General features: G+C 49.5%; 1 protein-coding gene across 10 annotated transcripts in view; it reads left to right on the top strand.

Annotated features, from left to right (window-relative positions):
- ZC3H4 (zinc finger CCCH-type containing 4) overlaps window positions 1-24782 on the top strand; it is a 42978-nt gene that overhangs the window by 3296 nt on the left and 14900 nt on the right. For 7 of the 10 annotated variants that reach the window (XM_082370134.1, XM_082370133.1, XM_082370136.1 and 4 more), the window contains 9 exons: window positions 13745-13964; window positions 14252-14362; window positions 16590-16812; window positions 18130-18311; window positions 18974-19070; window positions 19181-19320; window positions 19872-19979; window positions 21564-21675; window positions 22462-22571. In XM_082370134.1, coding sequence (XP_082226260.1) covers window positions 13745-13964; window positions 14252-14362; window positions 16590-16812; window positions 18130-18311; window positions 18974-19070; window positions 19181-19320; window positions 19872-19979; window positions 21564-21675; window positions 22462-22571 — 1303 coding nt within the window. The remainder of the gene's footprint in view (window positions 1-13744; window positions 13965-14251; window positions 14363-16589; window positions 16813-18129; window positions 18312-18973; window positions 19071-19180; window positions 19321-19871; window positions 19980-21563; window positions 21676-22461; window positions 22572-24782) is intronic. The other 3 variants (XM_082370138.1, XM_082370131.1, XM_082370132.1) reach the window with 1 other exon arrangement.

Below are 24782 nucleotides of genomic sequence, written 5' to 3'. Positions count from 1 at the left end.
TCCATTTTCCCTCTTGCCCACTTTTGGTCCCTGACATACTTTGTTAGAGAAAACTTTTTAACACACAGTCCTCTTCCCCTCCCAAGATCCTGTTTCCTTTTTTCCATTCTTAGGAGAAAAAAAATTCACCGACATTTAGATGAGGAAACATGTAAACTGCAATTCAGTGGGTCACTTGTTTTGTTCTTCCTCTCGGTATGTTCACAACTTAACTGCCGTGATGATCTTAGGTATGTAAAATCATTTGTGGGAGGAAGAAGTGTCCACACAGTCCAGTATTCCTGCAAAACAATGTCTGAAGCACAAACTGAACACACTATCCAGTGCGCAGGGTCAGCCGAAAATGAATTGCATTTATTTGAAGTTTCCCATTCTTTGTAAAATTTTTCCTCCAGGAGCCAAGTGCAGAAACTGGATGCTAACAGATGAACCTTCCAAGTGACAAGGACTACTAAGTGTAGAAGGATGCTTTTTTAACTTTACTTTTAAAATGAAATGTTAAGGAAATTGCATTTCTTTTATAAGTGAAAATTTTAGCTGTCGTTAATGTTAAAATATTTCCTCAAGCACTTAAAAACGCTCAGGCATATCAACACATGGGTTTATTGTTTTTTCCTTCTCAAAGGAATCTCATCCATCAAATCCAAGAAGCCCCAGTAATTATGTCAAACTATTTCAGTAGTCTTTGTTTTTGAAATGTCACAGTACTACCTTTTCCCCCTCAGACTGATGTACCAGTATTAGTTAAATTTCAAATTAATGGATGTTGCAAAAAAAAAAAAAAAAAAAGGGTGTCACTCAGAATCCCTGATTCAACAGCAGCTCTTGTACACTTGTAATCTTTAAAATTTTTATGTTCTCTGGGGAGAGCTTTAATCTGAAAGCAAATAAAAATCTCCCAGTAGAAACAGAATCACTTGTGACCATGAAAACATAGTTATTCTGGTCATAAACCCCTTTATATTTTTTATTCCCCTCAAATTTGCTCTTCAAAAGAAAAAAATGTGATTCCGCAAAAGGGCTTTCTAATTCATCATCTGTACTATCTCCCAGATAGGGTTTCGATTTGCTCTGAAGGTTTAAATTTTTGATTATTAACAAGCCGGAGTTTTCTTAAAGTAGAGCTAGCTATTTTAGAAAACCACTAGTATGGCTTTGCCTCAGCCAGGAAGGCTGATCCCAAGGGAAAATTGTTTTGCACCTGTAGAAATGAAGGCTTTCCCAGCTGTTGACTGGCAAGTTAGAGATGAATGGTTGATTCTGAGTTTGTGATTTCCCTCCAGTTGAATGTAGACAATTTCATATCGGGCTGGTTCAGTAATTTGTTGTTGAATAATGCCTCTACCTCCGCTCCTTTCTCTTAGATCTTTTTCCTTCCCTGATGTGCGAAAAATGGATGTCTCAGGGTTGCCTTACTTGTTGTTTGCTTGTGTTACATTTTTGTGGTTATCAGGTTCCTAGAACCATCTTGTTGTGTAGGCCAGATCCAGTTACAGTAAATAACCTCTATGGTGAAAATCGCTAGTGAAACTATTTCCCAGCCTCTGTGGGTAGCTTCAGGTCAAACCATATTCCAGAGAACCTAATGTTGGTCCCTGCAGACGATATTTTCTAGTACCAGTGACTGGTTCTGACCCAGATTAGGAGGTTAGAAGAAAATAATTCAGAGCAAATAGGAAGTGAAGTGGCTGAGTTTCTAAATGAGCAAGGTGCTCACCTGTACCTTGGTAACATAACTACTGACATAACAGGAGGAAAAAAAGGATTGTTTCTGAGATTTCTGGCAGTTGGTATTTAATAAGCTGATTCCAAGATCCGGAGGAGCGGTCTGCTCATTGGTGGAGGGAAAACTGTTAAATGGTTTGAGGTCGGTTTCAGAGTTAGAACCCAATGGAAAGAGTGGAAAAGCTGCCTGTTTGGGTGGCATATAAAGTTCATTTGAGTAAGTTAAGGTAAAACTGAGATTGTTGGGGCTTCCCTGGTGGCGCAGTGGTTAAGAATCCGCCTGCCAGTGCAGGGGACACGGGTTCGAGCCCTGGTCCAGGAAGATCCCACAGGCCGCAGAGCAACTAAGCCCATGCGCCACAACTACTGAGCCTGTGCTCTAGACCCCACGAGCCACAACTACTGAAACCCGCATGCCTAGAGCCCGTGCTCCACAACAAGAGAAGCCACCGCAATGAGAAGCCCTCGCACCGCAACAAAGAGTAGCCCCCACTCGCCGCAACTAGAGAAAGCCCGCGTGCAGCAACGAAGACCCAACGCAGCCAAAAATAATAAATAAATAAAATAAATTTAAAAAACAAAAACAAAAACTGAGATTGTTTGGTATCATGGATTTGGCTTTCCAAATTTATCGGCTGAGTCTTTGCTGCAGGCCTCTTTTGCTTTTGATAGTTCATGAAGATGCAGTCTTGAAGACATTGTGCAAAGTTTTTTGCCTGGATTTAGTAACAATATGAGGTTATGAGAGCAGTTCTTCAAATTTTTTTTTTTTTTTTAGTTTATTTATTTTTGGCTGCCTTGGGTTTTCGTTGCTGCACATGGGCTTTCTTTAGTTGCGGTGAGCAGGGGCTACTCTTCGTTGCGGTACATGGGCTTCTCATTGCGGTGGCTTCTCTTGTTGCGGAGCATGGGCTCTTGGCCTGCGGGCTTCAGTAGTTGTGGCTCACGGGCTCTAGAGGACAGGCTCAGTAGTTGTGGCGCACGGGCTTAGTTGCTCCGCGGCATGTGGGATCTTACCCGACTAGGGCTTGAACCCGTGTCCCGTGCGTTGGCAGGCAGATTCTTGACCACTGAGCAACCAGGGAAGCCCATGAGGGCAGTTCTTAAAATACATTTCTGACCCTTAGTCAGTTGATGACCAAGATGAAGACATGGCCTGTTAGTTGGTGTAGACGTAGTTGCATCCTGCTTTTGGAATAATTTTTTTAGTAGTACATAGGTTATTTGCTCAGAGCATAGTTTGCTTCTGTTGGCCAAATTGCTCTGGGTAGAGGATCTTTCTCTTGTTTTTTTTTTTTTGTTATTTTTCATCTGTGTGAGCTGGTGACTCAGCTCGCTATTTGTAAGGCAAGTGGTGACATCTTTTGAACATTGGAGGTGGCAACAGGATACGAAGGAACAGCGTGGGTTTGGAGGCAGATAAGATTGTGTTCAGTGTGCAGTGGCCACCGAGGATAATGCCCTCCTCTCAGGGGCATTGCGGTCAAATGGGCATATGCAGAACACCCACACAATGCCTGGCATTCAGAGAATCTTGGTTTCTTTATCTTCCTGCTGTCCCTACTAGAGAAAAAACTCTAAATAGAATTTACAGTCTGGTGTATAAACAGAAGTAAGAATAACATCTGTGTTTTTGAAGGAAGTCAATTTATCTTTCACTTCTTAGGTTTCTGGTCAGCAATTTAATTGCAAGGAGCTGATTGGGGTTTCAACTAAGTGGAAGCCATCTTAAGGCATTTCTTGCTGGCTCAGTGTCCTTATTATACGATGCTGCAACAGTCATGCTTTCTTGAGCTCGTGTTGGCTACCTTCCCCTGCTCATCTTTTGCAATTGAGAGTCTTGAGTCAGGGCTACAGCCTCAGTAGGCCTCCTGAGACCAGGGAAGCCAGCGCTCTAGCACCTCACCCACTGCTAACCAGTCACGTCCCCTGAAGTAAGTCCTTTACCCTCACCAGAGTCCGAGAGAAACGAGCAAGGTCTGTCCCAGCTCCCAGATTCTCTCACCCCTTGGTGATTTGGCCGAGTCAGTTAAGGTTTTGTTCATTCAGCAGCCAGGCTTGTCTCGTGCTTTTCTTGGAGCCGAACAGTTTTCAAGGAGCCCTTCTCTCCTCGGGACTTTATTTAGAGTTGGGCAGAAGTTGGTACTGCCTTTACCAGGCCTCATGTTACCTTCCCGTATCTGCCCTGCCTTCTGCCGCTTCTGGCCACGGCGAGGCATGGCTGCAGCTCCTGATAGATACCCAGCTGCAGGGTAGATGCCTTGAGAATGAATGGTAAGGGCCGGCCAGGCGGCTAGATCCCGGGAAGAGCCGGTAGAGAAACCTTGGCTCCGCAGCTTAGCTGAATTCCAGGCTGGATCCCTTGTCCCTGTTGAGTGATCCCAGAAAACCCTACACTTCGGAGCCATAAAGCTTAACAGAGCCTGCATGCCGCCTGCTCCCTCCCCACCAGGCAGGCCCAGTTCTGGTAGAGAGATGGTGGGGAGCGGTGGCTGGCTGTGGACGTGGGTGTCAGGCAGACGGGATGTGCCGCAGGAGTTACGCATCTCCTGGGTCAGTCTCCTGGCCTTCCCAAAGGTGTGACAGTACCTCTTGGGCATTGTCATGTGAAGGTCAACAATTATCTGCCCAGGGCCGTCTGAGTGCTTTTCATGCATTAGCTCACCTTAGCCCTACTGCTGAGAAACTGAAACAGAGGTGAAGTCACTTGTTGAAGGTCACAGAGCTGTTGGGTGTGGAGGCAGTTAGAACCCAGCCAACCTGTACCCAGCCCTGAGGTCTATACCCAGAGGCCGTCCTGGATCTGGCACAATGTCTCTCAAACTGCAGCATGCAGGCATTAGTGGGATATAAGGTCCATTTATTGATTTGCCTCCTGTATGTGGAAAACAAATGGAAGAGGGTAGAAAAAGCAGAGTACCGCAGAGGTTAAATGTGGCTTTGTGAAAGTTTATAAGCTGAGTTTTATTGGAACATTCGTTTATCTTGTCTGCGGCTGCTTTTGCGCTGAACAGCAGAGTTGACTAGGTGGGACAGAGACTGTGCGGCCCGCACGGCCTAAAGTGTTTTTTGCTGCCCTCTGCGCTGGCCTTGTGGGCCTAGTGCCTGGAGGGCGTACACAGCAGCCACCGTCGTTTATCTTTGTTGTGGTGGTGGAGGTGTTGGGGGCAATGGCAGGGGACTTTAAAGTTGTCCCCAGAGAGAAGGGGGCTGTGCTACTGCCCCTCCCTGGCTTGTTGAGGTTCCGTCATCCCTGTGTTCCACTCCTTCCAGTGGGTGTAGAAGCCCACACCCAGGCTTTGGAACCTTTAAATTGAAGGGATGTTCGTTCATTAGAAGGAACTGGAGACCTCTTGAAGCCCAGTGAGGAAATGGATGGCCGCTAACACATCCCTTCTATGGCCCGACCCAAGGGAGCTGGGCCCAGACGTGAGTGTCACTTGGCTAAACTTCCACTGCAGGTGGCTTGGATTATTGCCCTCCTCATTTTCCTAACAGACACCAGGGCTTAGGTTTCCTTGGGATTCCAGCCCCTGCCCTTGCACGGGGCACCAGAGCAGTCCCCGGAGGCACAGCCTTTCAGCGACAGAGGCAGCCCCTGGCTGCAGCCCTGAGGCGGCTGACCGACAGCCACGTTCATCTGCTCGGTGATGCACCAGTCACATGGGGCTCTTGTCATTTGTCCTCTGGCCTGTCAGGAAGCCCTCGATAAACACCTTGGGGAACGAGTTTGTGACCAAAGGCAACCCCTCAGTGACCTATTTAGAGTTTTAAGTGATCCAGGTTGCTGCCTGGGAAATGGTCCAATGTCTATGTTGGTGAAATTGACAAAGAGGGTGTGGATGGCTGAGATTGATGCCTGTTTGTGTAGACCATATCCCAAGCACCCACCCAGTCTATACCTGGCCCTGTGCTGGGCCCTTGGAAACTCAGGGATGACTGCCAGCCTCTTTCTTCTCCGCCCTCCAGGAGCCCACCGTTGACTGGAAGTTAACAAATAATTGTATACAGATAATTGCGTATATGAACAAGAAATCTTTGCATCCTAGGCCAGGTCTCTTTTAAGAGGAAAATGTTAATACTTTGTCTTGGCTGAATGGAACCAAATTGATTCCCCTGAAAAAATTATAAACAAGAAGTCTTAGCTCACAAGTTTCATGGTTCGATTTTCCTTTCTGGAATAATAAAAATCGTCTCTCTTTGGATGAGAACCAGCATCTTTCCAGCTTTAAGCAATCCAAAGCGTGGTTGGCCTGAGAAGGTGGTTAGGAAATTCTTTGTTGCTGCGAAGCAGATTTCAGAGGTTCATCTGACAGGAAAAACTTGGATCAGAGAGCTGCCTCTGTCAAGAACACGAGCTGTTTTCAGAGTGAGTGGGAGTAGGAGAATAGCTATTTGAGCAAAGAAAAGGACACTTTTGACTTAGAGATTCATCTAGCAAGCTGGGTTTTTCTTGGTCAGCTTGTTTTAAACTCTACAGAAATGTTCTGCCTAAGAGGTTTGTGTGCTTGGATGAACCCCAGTGTGGATGCCACACACTTGGGAGTGTAGTGATCCTTCTAGCATTAGAGGACTTTGGAATTTTCTTCCCTTGGATTCATGTTGCTTTCTGTCCCTCTTGGGATAAGTCCTATTTGTTTTTTTGCTAGGATTCCTTGGACCTTTGTGGGCACGTCTTTTTTTTTTTTTTTTTTTTTTAAGACACTATTTATTTATTTACTTACTTATTTTGGCTGCGTTGGGTTTTCATTGCTGGGCGTGGGCTTTCTCTAGTTGCAGGGAGCGGGGTTACTCTTCGTTGCAGTGCGCAGGCTTCTCATTGTGGTGGCTTCTCTTGTTGCAGAACATGGGCTCTAGGTGCACGGGCTTCAGTAGTTGTGGCACGCAGGCTCAGTAGTTGTGGCTCACGGGCTCTAGAGTGCAGGCTCAGTAGTTGTGACGCATGGGCTTAGTTGCTCCATGGCATGTGGGATCTTCCCGGACCAGGGCTCGAACCTGTGTCCCCTGCATTGGCAGGCGGATTCTTAACCCCTGCACCACGAGGGAAGTCCCTTCTGGGCACCTCTTGTTCCCTAAACTATCCAGATGTCTTTTGGTCATATTTTTGAATGTCTCAATTCCATTCATTTGATGTTGGATGGCCTGGATTGGCTTTGTGTCTTTGCATGTTGATAGTTTTTACTCCTAAGCAGTTATTCTGGGCCAGGTTGGTGCTAAACACTTGATTTACATGGTCTCAGGGAATTCTTCCTACGAGGATATATATCCATCCTGGAGGTTCCTTTACTGCCTTCACTTCACAATTGAAACAGGTAACAAGAGTGTTTAAGGAGCTTGCCCAGTGTCTTAGTACCTTACTTTGGCATTTTTTGCAGAACTGTTTCATTTAATCTGTTTCCTGTACCTATGTCTTAACTTTTTTCCAACTCAAGTATGAAGTTCAGGGTGAGAGTTGTTTTGTTTGTTGGCCTGTTTAGTAAATTATTCTTTTTTGGATAATTTCTAATTGTCTCAAGGGTTGAGGTTAAGAGCTGGACCTGGAGTCAGAAAGTCCTGGACTCTGGTTCCAGTTCTTCTGCTTCCTGCTGTGACCCTGTGGGCATATTTCTTCCCATCTTTGAGCCTCAGTTTATTTGTCTGTAAAATGGGAATACTAATGAATTGCTACTGCATACGTTTGTTAATGCGTTTCAGTGACAGATGTGCAGAAGTGGAGAGCACAGCAGTGTGGTCCCTGGCATGGAAATTGCTGCTACAGGATGTTAGTAGTGAATATTTCCTATGGCTCTTGGATTTTATAAGACCCTGGGGTGCCCAGGAAGGTTTTGTAGTTGAGGAAACCACAGCAGAGAGGTGAGGGCTGGTGGAGGCCCCCACCTTGAACTCCAGCTCTTTGCTAGGGAAATTAACTTCTTGAGGACCTTGATGAGCTCTCTTCCCTTTACTGAGAGGTTGTCCCCACCCAGGGCATCTTTTTTATTTTTTAACTTTTTCTTAGGGAAATTTTCTAACATATTTAAGAGAAGAGAAAATAGTATCATAGATTGCCTTATACCCATCACCAGTTTCAAAAGTTACACACATTTTGCCAATTTTGGTTCATCTCACTACCTCCCCCCATCCCCCTTGAGTATTTTAAAGCACATCCCAGACCTCATCTTACTTCACCCATACATTCTTCAGTATGAATCTTTTTTTTTTTTTTAAGTATTTGTTTGTTTGTTTATTTAGGGCTGTGTTGGGTCCTCGTTTCTGCGTGAGGGCTTTCTCCAGTTGCGGCAAGTGGGGGCCACTCTTCATCGCAGCGCGTGGGCCCCCCACTGTCGTGGCCTCTCGTTGGCGGAGCACAGGCTCCAGACGCGCAGGCTGAGCAATTGTGGCTCACGGGCCCGGCCGCTCCGCGGCACGTGGGATCCTCCCAGACCAGGGCACGAACTTGTGTCCCCTGCATTGGCAGGCAGACTCTCAGCCACCGCGCCACCAGGGAAGCCCCTTCAGTGTGAATCTTTAACTTAATTTTTTTTAACATAACCGCAGAACCATAATCATGCCTAACAAAATTAACAATAATTACTTAGTATCTCAAATACCCAGTCCGGGTTCAGATTTCTCCAATTTCCCCCACGTTGACTTCTGGCAGTAGGTGTGTTCGTGTCAGGGTCCTGGCACTGGACAGGCTGTCTTGCTTCTGTTGAAGTGAGGGGTTCAGGCTGTGGCTTGGGCTTCTCCTGTGGTTGGTTCGTGCTTGCTGCTCAGGTGGTGTCTGTGATGTGGGCATGTTGCCATGGAAATGATGTGATGTCACTGAGCCAGTTATGACCACACCTGAGAATGTTGAGGGGGAGGGAGACACAGTGCTTCTTTGCTCTTGATCTGTGGTTGATGAACCTACGTAGTAAGGACGCTGAAAAACATGTGCAAGACCCAGAGGTTTATTTCAAGAATTTTCTGCCTCTGAAAATCCCTCAGTGAGGTTCCCCCCGTGGCTGCTTCACCACGGCCTAAATCGAGGGAAGGTCTTGGGGGCCTTCCTCAGCCATGAGCCCGGAGCCAGTTTTGTAAAGGAAAGGCTCCTGCCTTCACTCCTAGTAAATTACTGTCCTGCAGGGTTGGATTTGGGGATCCTGGACTTCTGCATTTAGGCCTGTTGTTTAACATTTGAAGAGGCGGAGCCTCCTTGTAATTTTTGTAATCTTGTCCCTAGTTAATGGGTCATTCAGAGCCTACCCAGGCAATTTGTTGAGAGTTTGGGCAGTTAATGATCAGAACCGTGACCTTCACATTAACCTAGCCGCCTCTTGTCAAGGGCTCTCATGATCTTCAGGTAACAGCCACTGCTCCCATGGGTTTTCATCTTTTTTGTTTCTTGCCTGTCTCTCCTCTTTCTCTCTCTTTTTTCTTTTGTAAATCAGGTAGATCCATAAACCCAGGCCCCTTTCAGCTTCCATCCAACTCTCGTCTAGAGGATTTCCGTGTTGCCAAACTTAATTTTTTTTTTTTAATTTTATTTATTTATTTATTTATTTAATTTTTGGCTGTGTTGGGTCTTTGTTTCTGTGCAAGGGCTCTCTCCAGCTGTGGCAAGCGGGGGCCACTCTTCATCGCGGTGCGCGGGTCTCTCACTATCGCGGCCTCTCTTGTTGCGGAGCACAGGTTCCAGACGCGCAGGCTCAGTAATTGTGGCTGACGGGCCCAGTTGCTCCGCGGCATGTGGGATCTTCCCAGACCAGGGCTCGAACCCGTGTCCCCTGCATTGGCAGGCAGATTCTCAACCACTGCGCCACCAGGGAAGCCCCAAACTTAATTTTTGTAAGGGACCTTTCTCCCTTTTTCCCGGGGCTCAGCTCTCGTTGTGCCTTTTCCTCCTGGTCAGCCACTTGGTTACTTTCTCATACCACCTAGATGAGAGCTGAGGAAGGGGAGATGTCGATTTGTCAGTTTCGTCAGCAGGATTTATTGGCAGAGGACGGTGGCACAGACGGGCCAAGAAAAGTGAGAACTTGTTGGCCAGCAGTTAGCAGTGGTCCCCGAGGGGAGTTGGCTGTAGCTTCTCCATAGAAAAAAATGCTTCCCAGTAAGCACTGCAGCTGGCTTAGGATTATCCACGTGGAGGTGTGCTCATGCTAGCTGGTTCTTAATACAAATAACTATTATTTGTCTGGTACTTACTTTGTGCCTGCCCCCCATGTCAAGGGTTTTATCCATGTTATCTCGTTTAACCCTCACAACCCCTTGAGGTAGGTACTACACTTATCCCGTTCTGCAGATGAGAAAACCGAGGCTCAGGTTCCGTACCAAGAGCACACGCTAGGGAAGACGCAGAGCTGGTTGAGTTACTTGGTCTACAAAAGGAAGCAGGATGCCCAAATCTGTAGACTGGTGGGTGGGCCCAGCCTCCTTTGAAGCATGAGGTTTCTTTCCGGTACTGTTTTTGCCAAGCCCATGGTATGTGATGAACCTGAAACACTTCTGTGCCCTGTGGAGTTGGCCCAGTAGGCATTCCTTAGAATGGGCACCCTGATCTCTTCTTTGACCCAAAAGGAGGAGTTGGCCATCACCAGCTCTGCAAGTGGAAACTTAAATGCCCCGGATGCTTAGTCCAGGAGGCACAAGGCAGAACTGGGCCTCAGCAAGGCCTTGGCCTTTTCCCGTTTCCTCCCTGGCATCCATTCCAAGTTGGTCGCCCAGCGTGGTTGGTTTCTAGTTCCTGATGGCTCTGGCGGGCCAGCCCTGGTGCAGCCATCCCAGCGCGTTGCCGGTCCAGACTCTGGGAATTAAGTGGTCTCTGCCCAGGCCGATGCTTCAGGGTTTCTCCTACATGCTTGTCTCAAGAAGGTTTGGCACGTCTAGATTGAAATGATTAGTGCAGTAGGGCTTCCCCCACTTTTCTTGGGGGATCATGTCACAGTCTATTCAGCGTGCTCCCTCGGTATTTAATCCCACTCTGACATGGATTTTGCTGGCAGTCTGTTCAGTGGCACCACTTAACCCCGGTTGCTGTTTTATGGAGGCAGCCTTTGTGCGGTTGTGTCAGTGGCCCACAGGATTCCTGCCTCTATCCCAGTTGGCTTGTTTTTCTTTCTTTTTTTTCTTCTGGTAAACAGAGTCTGAAGAAAATAGGCCCTGTATTCATGCAGGACGTTTAGCTTGGAATCTCCAGCGTTATCAAGGGGAACCCCCTCAGGTGACCAGAGGTGGGCCCAGGGCTTGGAAGAGTTGGAGAGCATGGTGGGCCAGATGGTAGTGAGAATGCGCAGTGGGCAGTCAAGTGTCACCATCCCCGCGTCCCCTCCAATATCCCATTCCCCTTCAGAAATCACCAGGGATTTTTTGATGCTATTTATTTTGCAGCTGCTCCCAACTCCAGGGGAACAAAGTTTCAAGTATTCACTACCCGGTTTGTAAAAAGTCGTAGATTCTCACTGAGCCCACATCTGCCTGGGGCTGTTAATATAGATAATGCAGAGAATTCCTCTTTGGCTAAAAGTCTTTGAAGGGTGGATTTGAATGCTGTACCTCCCTGCCTTTGGAATGAAAAGGCATTCTTCTGGAGCCATTCTTGAGGATGGTTGAAGCTCTTGGAGTTGCTTGGATGGTCTTTTGTTCCCCCCTCCCGCGAGTGTTAGCAGTGATGTGTAGCAGCAGGACAGGGATGGAGGCCTCAGCTGACCCTGGGCAAGCCCTTCACTGGCCGTGCCACGGCATCCTCGCCCGTGAACGTAGAGGTGGAGGAGTGTCTGCGGGTGCCAGCCTCTCTGGCTCAGCTGCCCCGGCCCTGTGTCACAGACACTGCCCTGTGGCCTGGGTTTCTTGTAATCTGTATCTTTTCCTGCAAGGACAGTGCAGAACAGGAGGTGGTCAAGGACCCGGCGCAGAGAAGATGCTCAGAAATGTTTGTGGCATCCAGTAGGCGGTCGATGAGTGGGCTCCCCCTTCCCTTTCTGTCCTCACCAACTGAGGAAGAACGGCGAGCCTAGAGCCAGTTTCTGGCTTTTTCGTGTCACCCCGTCTATCTGACCTCGACAGATCCTTTCACCTGCTATCCCTTTAAGTTCCTCCTGTTTGAAAATGAGGGGGTTGATGGTGCCCCGCTGTCCCTTCCACTCTGACACGCCTCTTCTGGTTCCAGGAGGGTCTTTTGCCCTTTGCGATCTTGGGCTTTCTTCTCATCCGCGCTTCTGGGCCCCCAGGCAGTTTCTGTCTTCCTGGGTTCCCTCCATCCCTGCCCTGGGATTCTGGGTACTTTCAGCTTTTTCCTTTCCAGACTAAAGTGTGGAGAGTGATGCTTTTGTTTAGCTTTTCTTCATAGAATACCAACCCCTTCCTCTCCGGTCTGTCGCTGGGCCTTCCCTAGTTCCAAAGCGTCTGTCTAGTCTGTCTGTCCCTGTGTTTCTCCTGAGGTGTGGCGACCTGGCCTGCCCAGCAGGGACACGCAGCTCCAGGAACCACTCTCCCAGTGTCCTGTAGAACTCCACGCGGCGGCGGCAGCAAGTTTGCCCTGCCCGTTAGTAACAGCTTCCCCCTCAGCTTGGCGAGCTTGCCAAAACCAGTTTCCCCAGTTAGGTGGCGCTTTTACTGCAGACAAGGCCATTCTGGCAGAGTTGCCTCATCCCATGAGAGCTTTGCTCCCACGAGAGCGGCTCCTGGTGTGGGCCGCACCCAAGCCAGAAGGTGCCTCACTTGTCAGGAATGCCGCCTCCACAGTTGACTCGGCGTCTTCCCTCGGGGCTGGCCCACGACAGCCTGGTGGTTCCAGGGGAACAGCACGAGGCACCCATCAGTCACCTCTCTGTATTGTTTCCTTTGAAACGTCGGGAGGAGGTTTTGGTCCTGCATTCTGTTTGAGAGCTGCCCTTGACCTCTGCCAGGGTAACCGTGGGGCTGTACCATTTGGGTTTGAAGCTGCCCCGACCCCTTTGAATTGGGAGTCAGAGTTAATGGAAGGGTCCCCTTGTTGGTGGGGAGCAGTGCGAGAGAAAGGGCCGTGGAGGATCCGCAGAGAGGTCGGCCGTTGTTTCTCCACAAAGCCTGTTAGAGCCTTCAGGGCTCCAGGGGCCGGGCTCGCCTGACGAGCTTGTTCCCACGCCGTCTGGCTCCCCTCTGAGCGGCCGAGGCCTCTTTGGCCTAGATTAGTTCTCTCTGTGGTTCGCCTACTAGGTCCTGGGTTCGTTATGTGACTCTTTATCTTCTCCTCATTCTCTTTGTGGGTCTTAGTTAATGGAGAAGGAAGGAGTTTTTTATGCTCTCACACATACTTTGCCATCGTCATGCATGAGGAACTTGAGGAGCTTTTGACATTTTTTTACATTTGTTTATTTTTTTAAAGCAACTCCTGCACTTGTGAGGACTGTGTCTGTGGGTTTGGCTCAAAAACTGGATTCTTTTTCCAGCTGCTCCTTTCTTAACCCTATTTATCCCCCCCACACCCCCCCACCCTGTACGTATTTTGATGTTCAGAACGTCCTGTCAGCAGCATCTGTCACATGTGGAGAGTGCTTTTATTTTGTAAAGTAAGGGAGATTGGGGTGACATGTGGGGGATTTTGCAGAGTCAGGAAGTCGTAGGACAGGGAGCCAGAAGGGATACCGGGAGGTGAGGCAAGTCAGGTGGGAAACAAGGGGGTGAGCAGCAGGTGGGGGGTGAGCCCTCGTGTGGGCGCGTCAGGAGGGGCCTGGGACCCTTCCCCTCCCTCCACCTGCTCAGCTCCCCGCCTGTGGCCCAGAGCCGTGGAGCTGGCGGAGCGGGTCAGACCTCGAAGCCCGGGGACCGGAGCCTGTTGGCTCGTGGCAGCACCTCTGGCATCCACGGCCCCACCCCGCCCCCCGCCAGGACAGACAGAGCCAATGCAGCCCTTTGGGGGAGATACGGGATGGGACGGGGAGCGGCCCCCGCCCCGTCTCCCCGGGCCTCTCGCCCTCAGCGCTGGGCCCCCCGTTCCCGTCGCCCTGGGCCAGCCCACAGCCCCCGCGGCCCTCCCCTCAAACCCCGTGCTCACGTCGGCTTTGGGGTTGGTTCTTAGGGAAGATGGTGAGTTGGAAGAAGGCGAACTGGAGGATGACGGGGCCGAGGAGACCCAGGACGCCTCCGGAGGCCCCGAGAGGAGCCGGAAGGAGAAGGGGGAGAAGCACCACAGCGACTCAGATGAGGAGAAGTCTCACCGGAGGCTGAAGCGGAAACGCAAGAAAGAGCGGGAGAAGGAGAAGAGGAGATCCAAGAAGAGGAGGAAATCCAAGCACAAAGTAGGTCCTGGCGGATGTGCTGGGCCTCCTGGCGCTGGGCCCAGCCGAGCGCCCCAGGGGCTGAGCTCATCTTGTCCGGCCAGAGGGCACTCTTAATCGGGCTGTTTTTCCTTTCCCCAAATTGGATAAAGACCTTTTCTAAAAGAGTTGGTAGCTCATGCTCCATTGCTGTTAGATGCCCCTAGGTGAGGCGTTTCGCACGGAGCTCTTCCGGCACATTCCAGCAGTGGCTGTGCAGGTGGCCAGCCCTCCGCAGAAGCTCTAATCCTCTGCCCCTGTCCTTGCAGCGCCACGCTTCTTCCAGCGATGACTTCTCTGACTTCTCAGATGACTCGGATTTCAGCCCCAGCGAGAAGGGGCACCGCAAGTACAGAGAGTACAGCCCCCCCTACGCGCCGGTGAGTGACTGCCGGTCAGGGGCCCCCATGGGGCTCGGAGCCGGGGGTGATGAAATCGCCCGTGTTTCCTGAGCACTGGCTGTGTGCTGGGCATTCTTACGTGGCACTTTACACGGATTTTAATTCTGTAAGATTAGGTATTGTTTTTATCCCCGCTTTATAGGTGAGGACACTGAGACTTGGAGAACTTCAGCCGGGTTGCACGGCTCTGAAGTGCAGGAGCTGGGGGTGAGGCCAGTCAGTGGCTGATTGCCGTACTTCTCTACGCCACCTTTTCCCATGGCCTTGGCAGGGCTCGTCATATCCCCTGTCCCCAAGAAAGATGATGATTTGTCCCTGTGAGAGCTGACTTTTCCACTGTTCAGCAGTGTCCTTTTGTGGAAAATTGGCAAGAGAATGAAACGGTTACGGGAGTAAATCATCTCGGATGTTGTGGGGTCAGAAGTTATATACCACTGAGCTTAAGCATAAATTTAAATTATTTGTCTGGTTTGTATATTGTTTTATTTTCCTCAGGCAAAACCAGTAAGAAGTAAATCAACATAGATTTTCAAGTTTTGATAAAAAGTATTTTTCAAGTTAGTTCTTAAAGGTATCCTGTGACTCAGCATCATGCATCATAACAGATAATTTATTGTAAGGAATAAGTTGACATTGGTCTACTAACGTAGATTCAGACTTTAAACCTGAGGGCAGCAGGGAATGAATGGAGAGAATACCACCAGCTTTGATTGGGAACTAGGGGTTGAGGCATTTTAAGATCTGCTAAAGTGGGACTTCCCGGGTGGTCCAGTGGTTAAGAATCCACCTTCCAATGCAGGGGACACGGGTTCAATCCCTGGTTGGGGAACTAAGATCCCACGTGCCGCGGGGCAACTAAGCCTGCACACCGCAACGAAAACCCCAGCGCAGGCAAAAAAAAAAAAAAAAAGAAAAAAGGATCTGCTAAAGTAGTTGTGTACATCTCCATGTTTTATATTTTCTTTTTTTTTTATAATGAGTGTGGATTTTTTAAATGAATAGACTTTATCTTTAGAGCAGTTTTATTTTTTTAAATTTTATTGAATATAGTTGATTTACAGTGTTGTGTTAATTTCTTCTCTACAGCAAGGTGACTCAGTTATACGTACACATATTCTTTTTTCATATTCTTTTCCATTGTGGTTTGTCACAGGATATTGAATATAGTTCCCTGTGCTATGCAGTAGGACCTTGTTGTTTTTAGAGCAGTTTTAGGTTGGGAGAAAATGGAGCAGGTAGTCCAGTTCCCTACCCACCCCACCCCACCCAGTTCCCCAGTTTTTAATGTCTTGCATTAGTGTGGCACGTTTGTTGTAATTGTTTAGCCAGCGTTGGTACGTATTTGATGAGAGTCCATAGTTTACATTAGGGTCCCCCTTCGTGTTTTACAGTCCTTTGGGTTTTGACAAATGCATCTTGTTATATATGCACCATACACTATCATATAAAATAGTTTCAATTCCCTAAAAGTCATCTTTTCTTTACCTACTCATCAGTCCCTCCCCCCAAGCCCCTCGCAACCACCAGTCTTTTTACTGTCTCTGTAGTTTTGCCTGTTCCAGAATGTCATTTAATTGGACTCATATGTAGCTTTTCCGGATTGACTTCTTTCACTTAACAATATTCGTTTACAGTCCCTCCATGTCTTTCTTATTTCTTTTAATTGTTGAATACTCCATTGTCTGAATGTACCAGTTTGTTTATACATTTACCTATTGAAGGATATCTTGGTGTCTTCCATTTGTGCACGTATGTGTATTTTTAAACTTCATCCAGTATCTCTTGGAACTAGCACACTTTGGAAAGCATCATTTTAAATGGTTTTCTAGTTTGGTTGCCCGATAGTCATTAATTGAATTCTAAGGCCCCAGGAAAATTTTGACTGAGGAGCACCCCTCTTGCCTATCAGGCCTCCTCCCCAAATGAGATTGTTCTATATCCCTGGGAAATACACCCTTCTTTTCCCTCTCCAGTAATTCAGGGGTCATGGGGCCTGTGTTTCGCAATTGTCTTTAAAGCTGTGGCTCTTTCTGAAGAACAGAAACATCTGGGCCCACAGCCCAGATCTCATTCAGGTGGCTGGGGGCTAGCATCTCACCCCAGGGACAGCAGAGACACCCAGACAGCTGTGCCAGTTCAGGGAATAGTGGGGATCTTGGTCTGAATCCGAGGCCCCAGGGCCAGCTCACTGTCCTCTCCCTATCAGTCCCACCAGCAGTACCCCCCGTCGCACACCGCGCCCCTGCCCAAGAAGGCCTACTCCAAGATGGACAGCAAGGGCTACGGCCTGTACGAAGACTACGAGAACGAGCAGTACGGGGAGTACGAGGGCGAGGAGGAGGAGGACATGGGCAAGGACGACTACGACGACTTTGCCAAGGAGCTGAACCAGTACCGGCGGGCCAAGGAGGGCAGCAGCCGGGGCCGAGGTGAGAGCCACAGCTTCTCCTCCAGGTTGTCGGGGCGGACCCGGGGCTGGGGGTTGGGCGCTCAGTGCAGAGCCAGACAGACCTCATGGGCCACATGCTCATGGAGCGTCAGGTCCGGGAGAAGAGATGGGCAGTCATGCAGGGCTGAGATAAGCATAGAAGGAGACAGGCAGGGAGCTCCATCCCAAGCACAGGGGACCGGAGTTCTGCCACATGAGAAGAGGGTCCAGTGCTGAAGCCGTGGTTGGGATGGAGCCAGACTGGCGTGAGGCAAGGAGAAGACTGCTGTGGCTCAAGGTGGTGGTGGTGGTGGTGGTGGTTGTTTTTGGCCACACCCCGCGCCGAGTCCTAACCACTGGACCACCAGGGAAGTCCCTGAAGGGTTGTTTTTTAAATTCACTTCCTGGTCAGCTGTGAAGAGATATAGAAGGGACAGCTCTCACCCCTGGGGACGGTAACTGACAGCTGGCGCCTCCTCCCCCAGGCTCCCGTCTCCCATCACCTGACAGAGTGTGACTGCAGCCACGGGACTGCCACACCTCTGAACCTTGAACCTGTGGCAGTTAGGAGGATGGTGGGGGAGGGCAGAGCACCAGCGACCCAGCCCGGCCTCTTAGAACCATCTCCTGCCAATGATATTTCCCAACCCCAGAGTGCTTCCAGAATTTTCCAGCCCAGCAGTTCTTAGCCCTGCTTGAGGCCCAGCTTATTGTTTGAGTGGCTGGTCATTCATTCTTTCTTTCGGTGGTCTTTCTTACACTCCTCCCTAGATAGGCCCTGCTCTTTGGGGAGAGTCTGGACTAGCCTGTCCAATAGAGATATAATGCAAGCCACCATGCAATTATAAATTTTCTAGTGGTCACATTAGAAAAGTAAAAGGAAACAGATGAAATTAATTTTAACAACACATTTTATAAATACATTCCAAATCTCATTTCGACATGTAATCAAAATAGATAGATGTGATATTTTATATTCTCTCTCTCTCTCTTTTTTAACTAAGTCTTTGAAATTCAGTTTACACTTTATACTCACAGTATTTCTTAGTTTGGCCAGCCACATTTCAGGTACTCAGTAGCCACACGTGACTGGTGCCTCTGTGTTGGACAGCGCCTCAGTCAGGGTAGTGTAGTGAGTGCTACAGCAGGCGTGTGTCCACGGTGCTCAGCTACCCCTGTCCAGGGGCCCAGGGACCATGAATCAGCCTAGAGCAGCCGGGAAGGCTTCTTAGAACAGGAGGAGGAGGAGGAGGAAATGATTGACCTTGGGCAGACAGTAGGTTAACTTCTCTTCTGCTGGTGGGTCCTGCTTGCTCAGACTCTCACCGTCTGAATCACCATGCAGGCAACCGAGGCCGTGGCAGGGGCTACCGAGGCCGTGGAAGCCGTGGAGGGTCTCGAGGCCGAGGCATGGGCAGGGGCAGCCGAGGCAGAGGCAGAGGCTCCATGGGGGGAGACCACCCGGAGGACGAAGAGGACTTCTATGAAGAGGACATGGAAGTGAGGCTTTCTCCAGCTTGCGGGGTGGTGGTGGGAGTGGGGTCGGGTGGCTGGTGGGCTGCAAGACTAAGTCTGTAAGACTAAGGTGGAAAGGAAGCATCAGGTGGCAGGTTTATGTGTTTAAAAATGTTCATTTATTATTTGGAATAGAGAAAACCTTTCTATGGTTCAAAATTGAAAAAATACCAAAGGGTGAGCTGTCAGAAACATCTTCATCTCACCTCTGTCTCAGCGAGCGCCTTAGTTCCCATCCCTGAAGACAGGGTTCCCCAGGGTACTCGAAGCATTTAATGCCTTCGCAGTCAGGTGCCTGTTCAGTTCCCTCCTGCACACGCACAAACGCGTGTGCGCGTGAGGAGAGCTACCACACTCACTGTTCTGTCGCTGCCCGAGACCTTGCCCCGCTGCCCCTTGGGAGCTGCCCAGTGGGCTGGGAGCCCTACGAGTGAAGGCTGCGCGGGGCAGGACTAGGACCAGCCACCGCGTCGGCTGCGGCGTGTGAAGAGGGGGCACAGGTGGGAGTCACTGGGTTGCTCGCTTGCTCTTCTGAGTTTGACGTTGTCCCGAGTGTACAAAAAGGCAGAAAGGGGTGGAGTATATAGTTCAGGACATTGTTCATGTTCGCCAAATGACACTTTCCTGAATTCCCTCCGGAATTCCAGTACGGAGAAAGTGAGGAGCCGATGGGAGACGATGACTATGACGACTACTCCAAGGAGCTGAACCAGTACCGCCGGTCCAAGGACGGCCGAGGACGAGGTGGGCGGGGGCCGCAAGGGGCGGGCGAGTCAGTGGGGCTCCTTCTGGCAGCTGCTGGCCTCGGGTGCTGGAGAGAGGCCTCAGGTGAACGCCGTTTCTCTCTTCTGCAGGGCTAAGTCGAGGCCGTGGCCGGGGTTCCCGAGGTCGAGGGAAAGGGATGGGCCGGGGCCGTGGTCGAGGTGGCAGCCGAGGAGGGATGAACAAGGGTGGAATGAATGATGACGAAGACTTCTACGACGAGGACATGGGCGTAAGTCGGCTCTTCATTCTGATCTGATGTTTTTACTCAAGGCTCCTTCTTGAAATTTTTTTTTTTCTTTAATGAGTTATTCTCCGAGGCTGGTCCTGTCCCCCTGTTCCCATCAGCCGTTCCCCGTAGGGCCTGTCAGCACTAATTATCTTTCATGGGGGTTGCACTGCTGGTGAGACCCTCTGTTTTTAAAACCATATCTTTGTAGCACCTGCAGTCACCTGTCCTCTGAGTCCCTGAGTTAACCCTGGAGAGTTTTCCAGGAAGGCTCGTGCCGCCTCTTCTTGGAATGAATGTGTTCCCGCGCAGGTGTGTGGCGCGCGAGTCCTCCGCTGCCCACACTCCACGCTCCGGGGCTCAGACCCCACAGAGTTGGGTGCTGGATGGAAGCTGCTGGTCAGCACTCCTGTTACACGGGGGCGCGCTCATCCCTGCCAGCCAGCCTGTCTCACTTTCCCTCCCTCAGAGCCCGTCTCCACGTGGCCTGCACAGGCCCCTCCCTACCCTGCCTCTCCACTCCCCTTTATAGTCACGCTCTGTGTTCCTAACAGGACGGCGGCGGAAGCTACCGGAGGGGTGACCATGACAAGCCCCACCAACAGTCCGACAAGAAAGGCAAAGTCATCTGCAAATACTTCGTGGAAGGGCGGTGCACATGGGTAAGGGGCCAGTTCCAGTACCAGGGTGCCCAGAGCAGGGACACATGGGCCTCTGGGAATGTTCTGGAGGCCACACTCACTGGGGGCAGTGTTCTGGTGGGCTTGGAGTGATTGTCTGAGAGATGCCTGGAAGGCCTGGAAGGCTTAGCTCACTCCTCAGAGTGACTGAAGAGCCAGGACGAGATCGGGGACGCATCTGGGTTTTTTTGGTTTGGGAGGATTTTTTTGGCCAAAATTTTCACCCAGTCCATATGGCCTCAAACGTTTTGTTAGAATTGATGCTCATGCAAAGGTGTAATATATCGTGGTTGAGTTACTGAACTTCAGTGTGGGAGAGGGAATCATTAAGGCATCCAGATGGAAAAGGTGGTCAAGGTCAGCCTTGACCTTCACAGCAGAGTATAATGCCAGAAGATGGGCCAATGACCTGAAAGTTCTGAAGGAAACAAGTATAATCCAGTGTTAGTTCAACCAGGCAGCTTTTTATTCAGGTATACAGGCAGCAGGCAGATATTGGCAAGCAAGTACCCAGGGAGTACTGCACCTGTGTACCTGTCTTAGGAAAAAATATTATTGTGTTTCAGACAAAGGTGTGTTTGTGTGTAAAATAGTCCTTATTATAGTTGCAATTCATACTATTTTTAGAAACTTGAAATATATATAAACAAAAAAGAGTAGCTATTCCTAAGAGAAAGGGGGAACGAGTATCGAACAGTTTCTCTTTTCAGTTTACCTGGATGTTGTTTTGTTTGGATTGTACAGTTTGACTACAGATAGCAGAAAACTCAACTCCACTGGCTTAAACGCATAGACGTTTGTCTCTCACAATAGTCTGGGAATTCCCTGGTGGTCCAGTGATTAGGACTCTGCACTTCCACTGCGGCTGGCATGGGTTTGATCCCTGGTTGGTGAACTAAGATCCTGCATGCCGCGTGGTGTGGCCAAAAAAAAAAAAAAAGTCTGGGGCAGGGACGCGGGGGCATTACAGGGCTGGTACGGTTGTCAGTGGCACCATGGGGGACCCAAGTTCCTTCCTACTTTTTATTCTGGCATCTTTAAGTGTGTGGCTTTCGTCCTCATGGTTGGCTTAATGGCTGCTGTGCCTCCAGGCATCACATCCAAGGGCTAGGAGGAAGAAAACTGTGTGAAGGGATTTTTTAAAAAATCAGGGCAGTATTGTCTTCCCTGGGGAGTTTGGGGTTCTGTTAGAAATTGGGGTTCTGTTAGAAAGGAAGAAGCATGAAACTGGATACTGGCTGTTATGCAGCAAACAGTAAGTGGGTAAGAGAGGCGAAGGCAAGAAGAGGAAGAGTTAGATAGAAGCAGTGAAAGGCAGCAGAATGGAGCCGGGAGGACTGAGGACATGGGGGAGGGAGGCAGGGGCAAGACAAAGGGCCACACACTTTGGCAGAAGTTTCAGGTTGGTGGGAAACTGCATTTATGTGTCTGCCTTTCCTGGGCCTCCTGCCCTTTCTGGGGTCGGGGTGGGGGTTTGTTTCTGTCGTTGGTCCCTCTGTGCTTTAGCAGTGATAGAGCAGTACTTCCTTTTGCAAACAGCTTACCTTTTCACTGCTTCTCTTCCAGGGAGACCACTGTAATTTTAGCCACGACATCGAGCTACCAAAGAAGCGAGAACTGTGCAAGTTTTACATCACCGGATTTTGTGCCAGAGCCGAGAACTGCCCCTATATGCATGATATCCTTTGGTGCTCACATTTGATCTGATTGAGGGTGCAGAGCTCCTTTTCTCCTTATTGGTAATAACAGCTGATCTTCCCCACACTTTCGCTCTGTGTGCCAGTACTGTGCCAAGAGCTTTCTGCGCATCTATCTCTTAACCCTCACATCTGCCCTGTGATGGGTCTGCTCTTCCTAGTCTGCAGATGACTAAACGGAGGCACACATGTTGTATGTTCCCTTTACATATGCAGTTGACCCTTGAACAACATGGGTTTGAACTCTGCAGGTCCACTCAGAGATTGGATTGTTTTCAGTAGTAAATACTGCAGTACTTACACGATCTGTGGTTGGTTGGATCCACAGATGCAGAACTGAGGGTATGGAGGACAGATTATAAATTATACTCAGATTTTTGACTGAGTTGGCGCCCCTAACCCCCATGTTGTTCAACGGTCAAGTGTACTCTCGAGACTGGCTTACACCATTGCCTGTTATCTTTCTGAGATTTTTCAAATGGCTGTGTAACCATGGGCAAATCGTTGAACTTTTCCCCTCTTCCTGTTGAGTGAGGATCTGAGGACACAGCCTCAAGGCCAGCATGGTGGGGCGGGAAGCACTCCAGAGTGGGGGTGTCGAGAACCGGGGTCTCATCTTGGGTCAGCTGCCAACCTGCTGTGCAGCTCTGAGCCAGTCACTTCGCCTCTCTGGGCCTCAGTTTCCTTGTCTCTAAAACAGAGGGGCTTGGATTCTGTCCTTGGGTGGGTTTCATGAGGTGAGGCATTTGCCTTAACTTGCCGTGAACGTGATTTTCCGTGTAAGTTGTACCACACGACCGGGAACTGCATCAACGGCGATGACTGCATGTTCTCTCACGACCCCCTGACCGAAGAGACCAGAGAGCTCTTGGACAAGGTAACGTCCAGGCTGACAGCAGCCGTAGCTAATGGGGACCAGGAGGTGCGCCTGCCACGGGCCTGGCACTGCAGCCCGCCTGTCTGGCCTCTGCAGGACCAGAATCCCCAGTTGCGTTGATTGGAGCTGGGCCATGTTCAGGAGGAAATGGGGACTGTATTCTCTGCAGGGAGAATTGAGGTGATCACACGTGTGTCTTCTCTCCCGCCGGGACGGTTTTCCCTGGAGGGGCAGCTCCCTAAAAGGAATGTTGCGTGGTGTGTCTCCAAACATACCTTGTGATTTCTTAACTGTCCTTTAGAGAGAGCCCGTGGTATACAAAGAGGAGGTGAGACTTCGGATGGGTTCTGTTTTTTAATAATTTTTTAAGTTATTTATTTTTTTTATTTTTGGCTGTGCTGGGTCTTCATTGCTGCACGTGGGCTTTCTCTAGTCGCGGTGAGCAGGGGCTACTCTTAGTTGCAGTGCGCGGGCTTCTCATTGCAGTGGCTTCTCTTTTTTGCAGAGCACGGGCTCTAGGCGTGCGGGCTTCAGTGGTTGTGGTGCCTGGGCTCTAGCGCGCAGGCTCAGTAGTTGTGGTGCACGGGCTTAGTTGCTCCGCGGCATGTGGGATCTTCCCGGACCAGGGCTTGAAGCCGTGTCCCCTGCATTGGCAGGCAGATTGTTAACCACTGTGCCGCCAGGGAAGTCCCTGGATGGGTTCTGTTTTTTTTTTTTTTTTTTTTTTTTTAATTTTATTTATTTATGGCTGTGTTGAGTCTTCGTTTCTGTGCGAGGGCTTTCTCTAATTGCGGCAAGCGGGGGCCACTCTTCATCGCGGTGCGCGGGCCTCTCACTATCGCGGCTTTCTTGTTGCGGAGCACAGGCTCCAGACGCGCAGGCTCAGTACTTGTGGCTCACGGGCCCAGCTGCTCCGCGGCATGTGGGATCTTCCCAGACCAGGGCTCGAACCCGTGTCCCCTGCATTGGCAGGCGGATTCTCAACCACTGCACCACTAGGGAAGCCCCATGGGTTCTGTTTTGATGGAAGGGTCATATGTTTCTTTCCAAGTCTTAAGGATTCTTTTACGTAGTAGAAAAAGCATGGGGCAATTGGAGGCTCTCACGATGGGGAGACTTCCTCCAATGAGGTATCAGGGCTTCCTTACCAGCCAGATGACATTTGAAACTCATCCTCATGTCTGTTCTCCCTGAGGAGTCAGGCTGAGGACTTTGGGGCCCCCAGTTCCTGTCCTTGATTTTCTGACATCCATCACAGGGTGAATGGGTGCGAGAACACGTGTCCTTTCACATGACGGCTTTTCCTGCCTTCTCTCTGGTTCCCAGAAAGTTTAAGGAGATTGGCTGTGTTTTGGGAATGGAAAGAATCCGTAGGTACCTCAGCCAGGTTCAGGAATCCACCCATGCGGGCCGGGGCTGCCTGAGGGGTTGAGGGGAAGCCCTGCACAAGCAAAGCAAGAGACCGTCCACTCCTCATTGGGAGAGCATTCATGGAGAAAGTTCTCATCTTTGCCAGGCCCTTTGACCTATTATCCTAGGAACAGGGTTTTGTAACTGGTAGCTGTCTAGAATCTGTGAGTCATTCTCAGGGTAAGGAGTGGGAAAAGTCATGGCGGCTTCATTTCTCATTTGAAGAACTAAAGAATCTCTGACTGAGGACTGCCCCCTGCTGGTGGTTCAGAGTTTGCTCTCTAGACCAGTGCTGTCCAGTAGGAACACCACAGAGCCACAAATTTAAATTTTTAGTAGCCACATTAAAAAAGTAAAAAGAGATGAAATTAGTGTATCTTATTTAGCCCAGTATATCCATGTCCAAAGTACCATTTCAGCAGGTAATAAATAATGAAATAATTACGATATTTTGGGGTTTTTTTGGGCTTTTTTGTACTAAGTCTGAGGAATCTAGTGTTTATTTTCTACTTATAGCGCCATTTCAAGCACCCAATAGCCACACATGGCCAGTGACCACTATATCGGACAGCACAGCTCTAGACACCCTAATAACTCAAAGCAAATCAAGGTGGCACATTTCCATTTCTGGCCACAAACATTTTGAGAGTATCAGTAACATCCCCTATCTAAAGTCAAGCCTCAGTAGGTTAAAAATGAGCGTTGAACCTGGAAGAACCATTCCAGAATCGAATTTGGGTGGTCAGAAAGTAAAACTTAAACCTTTACAACGGGCCCAGGGTAACCCTGATAAACATGTGG

Source organism: Balaenoptera borealis, assembly GCF_965194805.1.
Source record: "Balaenoptera borealis genome assembly, chromosome: 19".
Classification (NCBI taxonomy): Eukaryota; Metazoa; Chordata; class Mammalia; order Artiodactyla; family Balaenopteridae; genus Balaenoptera; species Balaenoptera borealis.
Note: the sequence above shows the minus strand (reverse complement) of the source record. Positions and strands in the feature narration are given on the sequence as shown.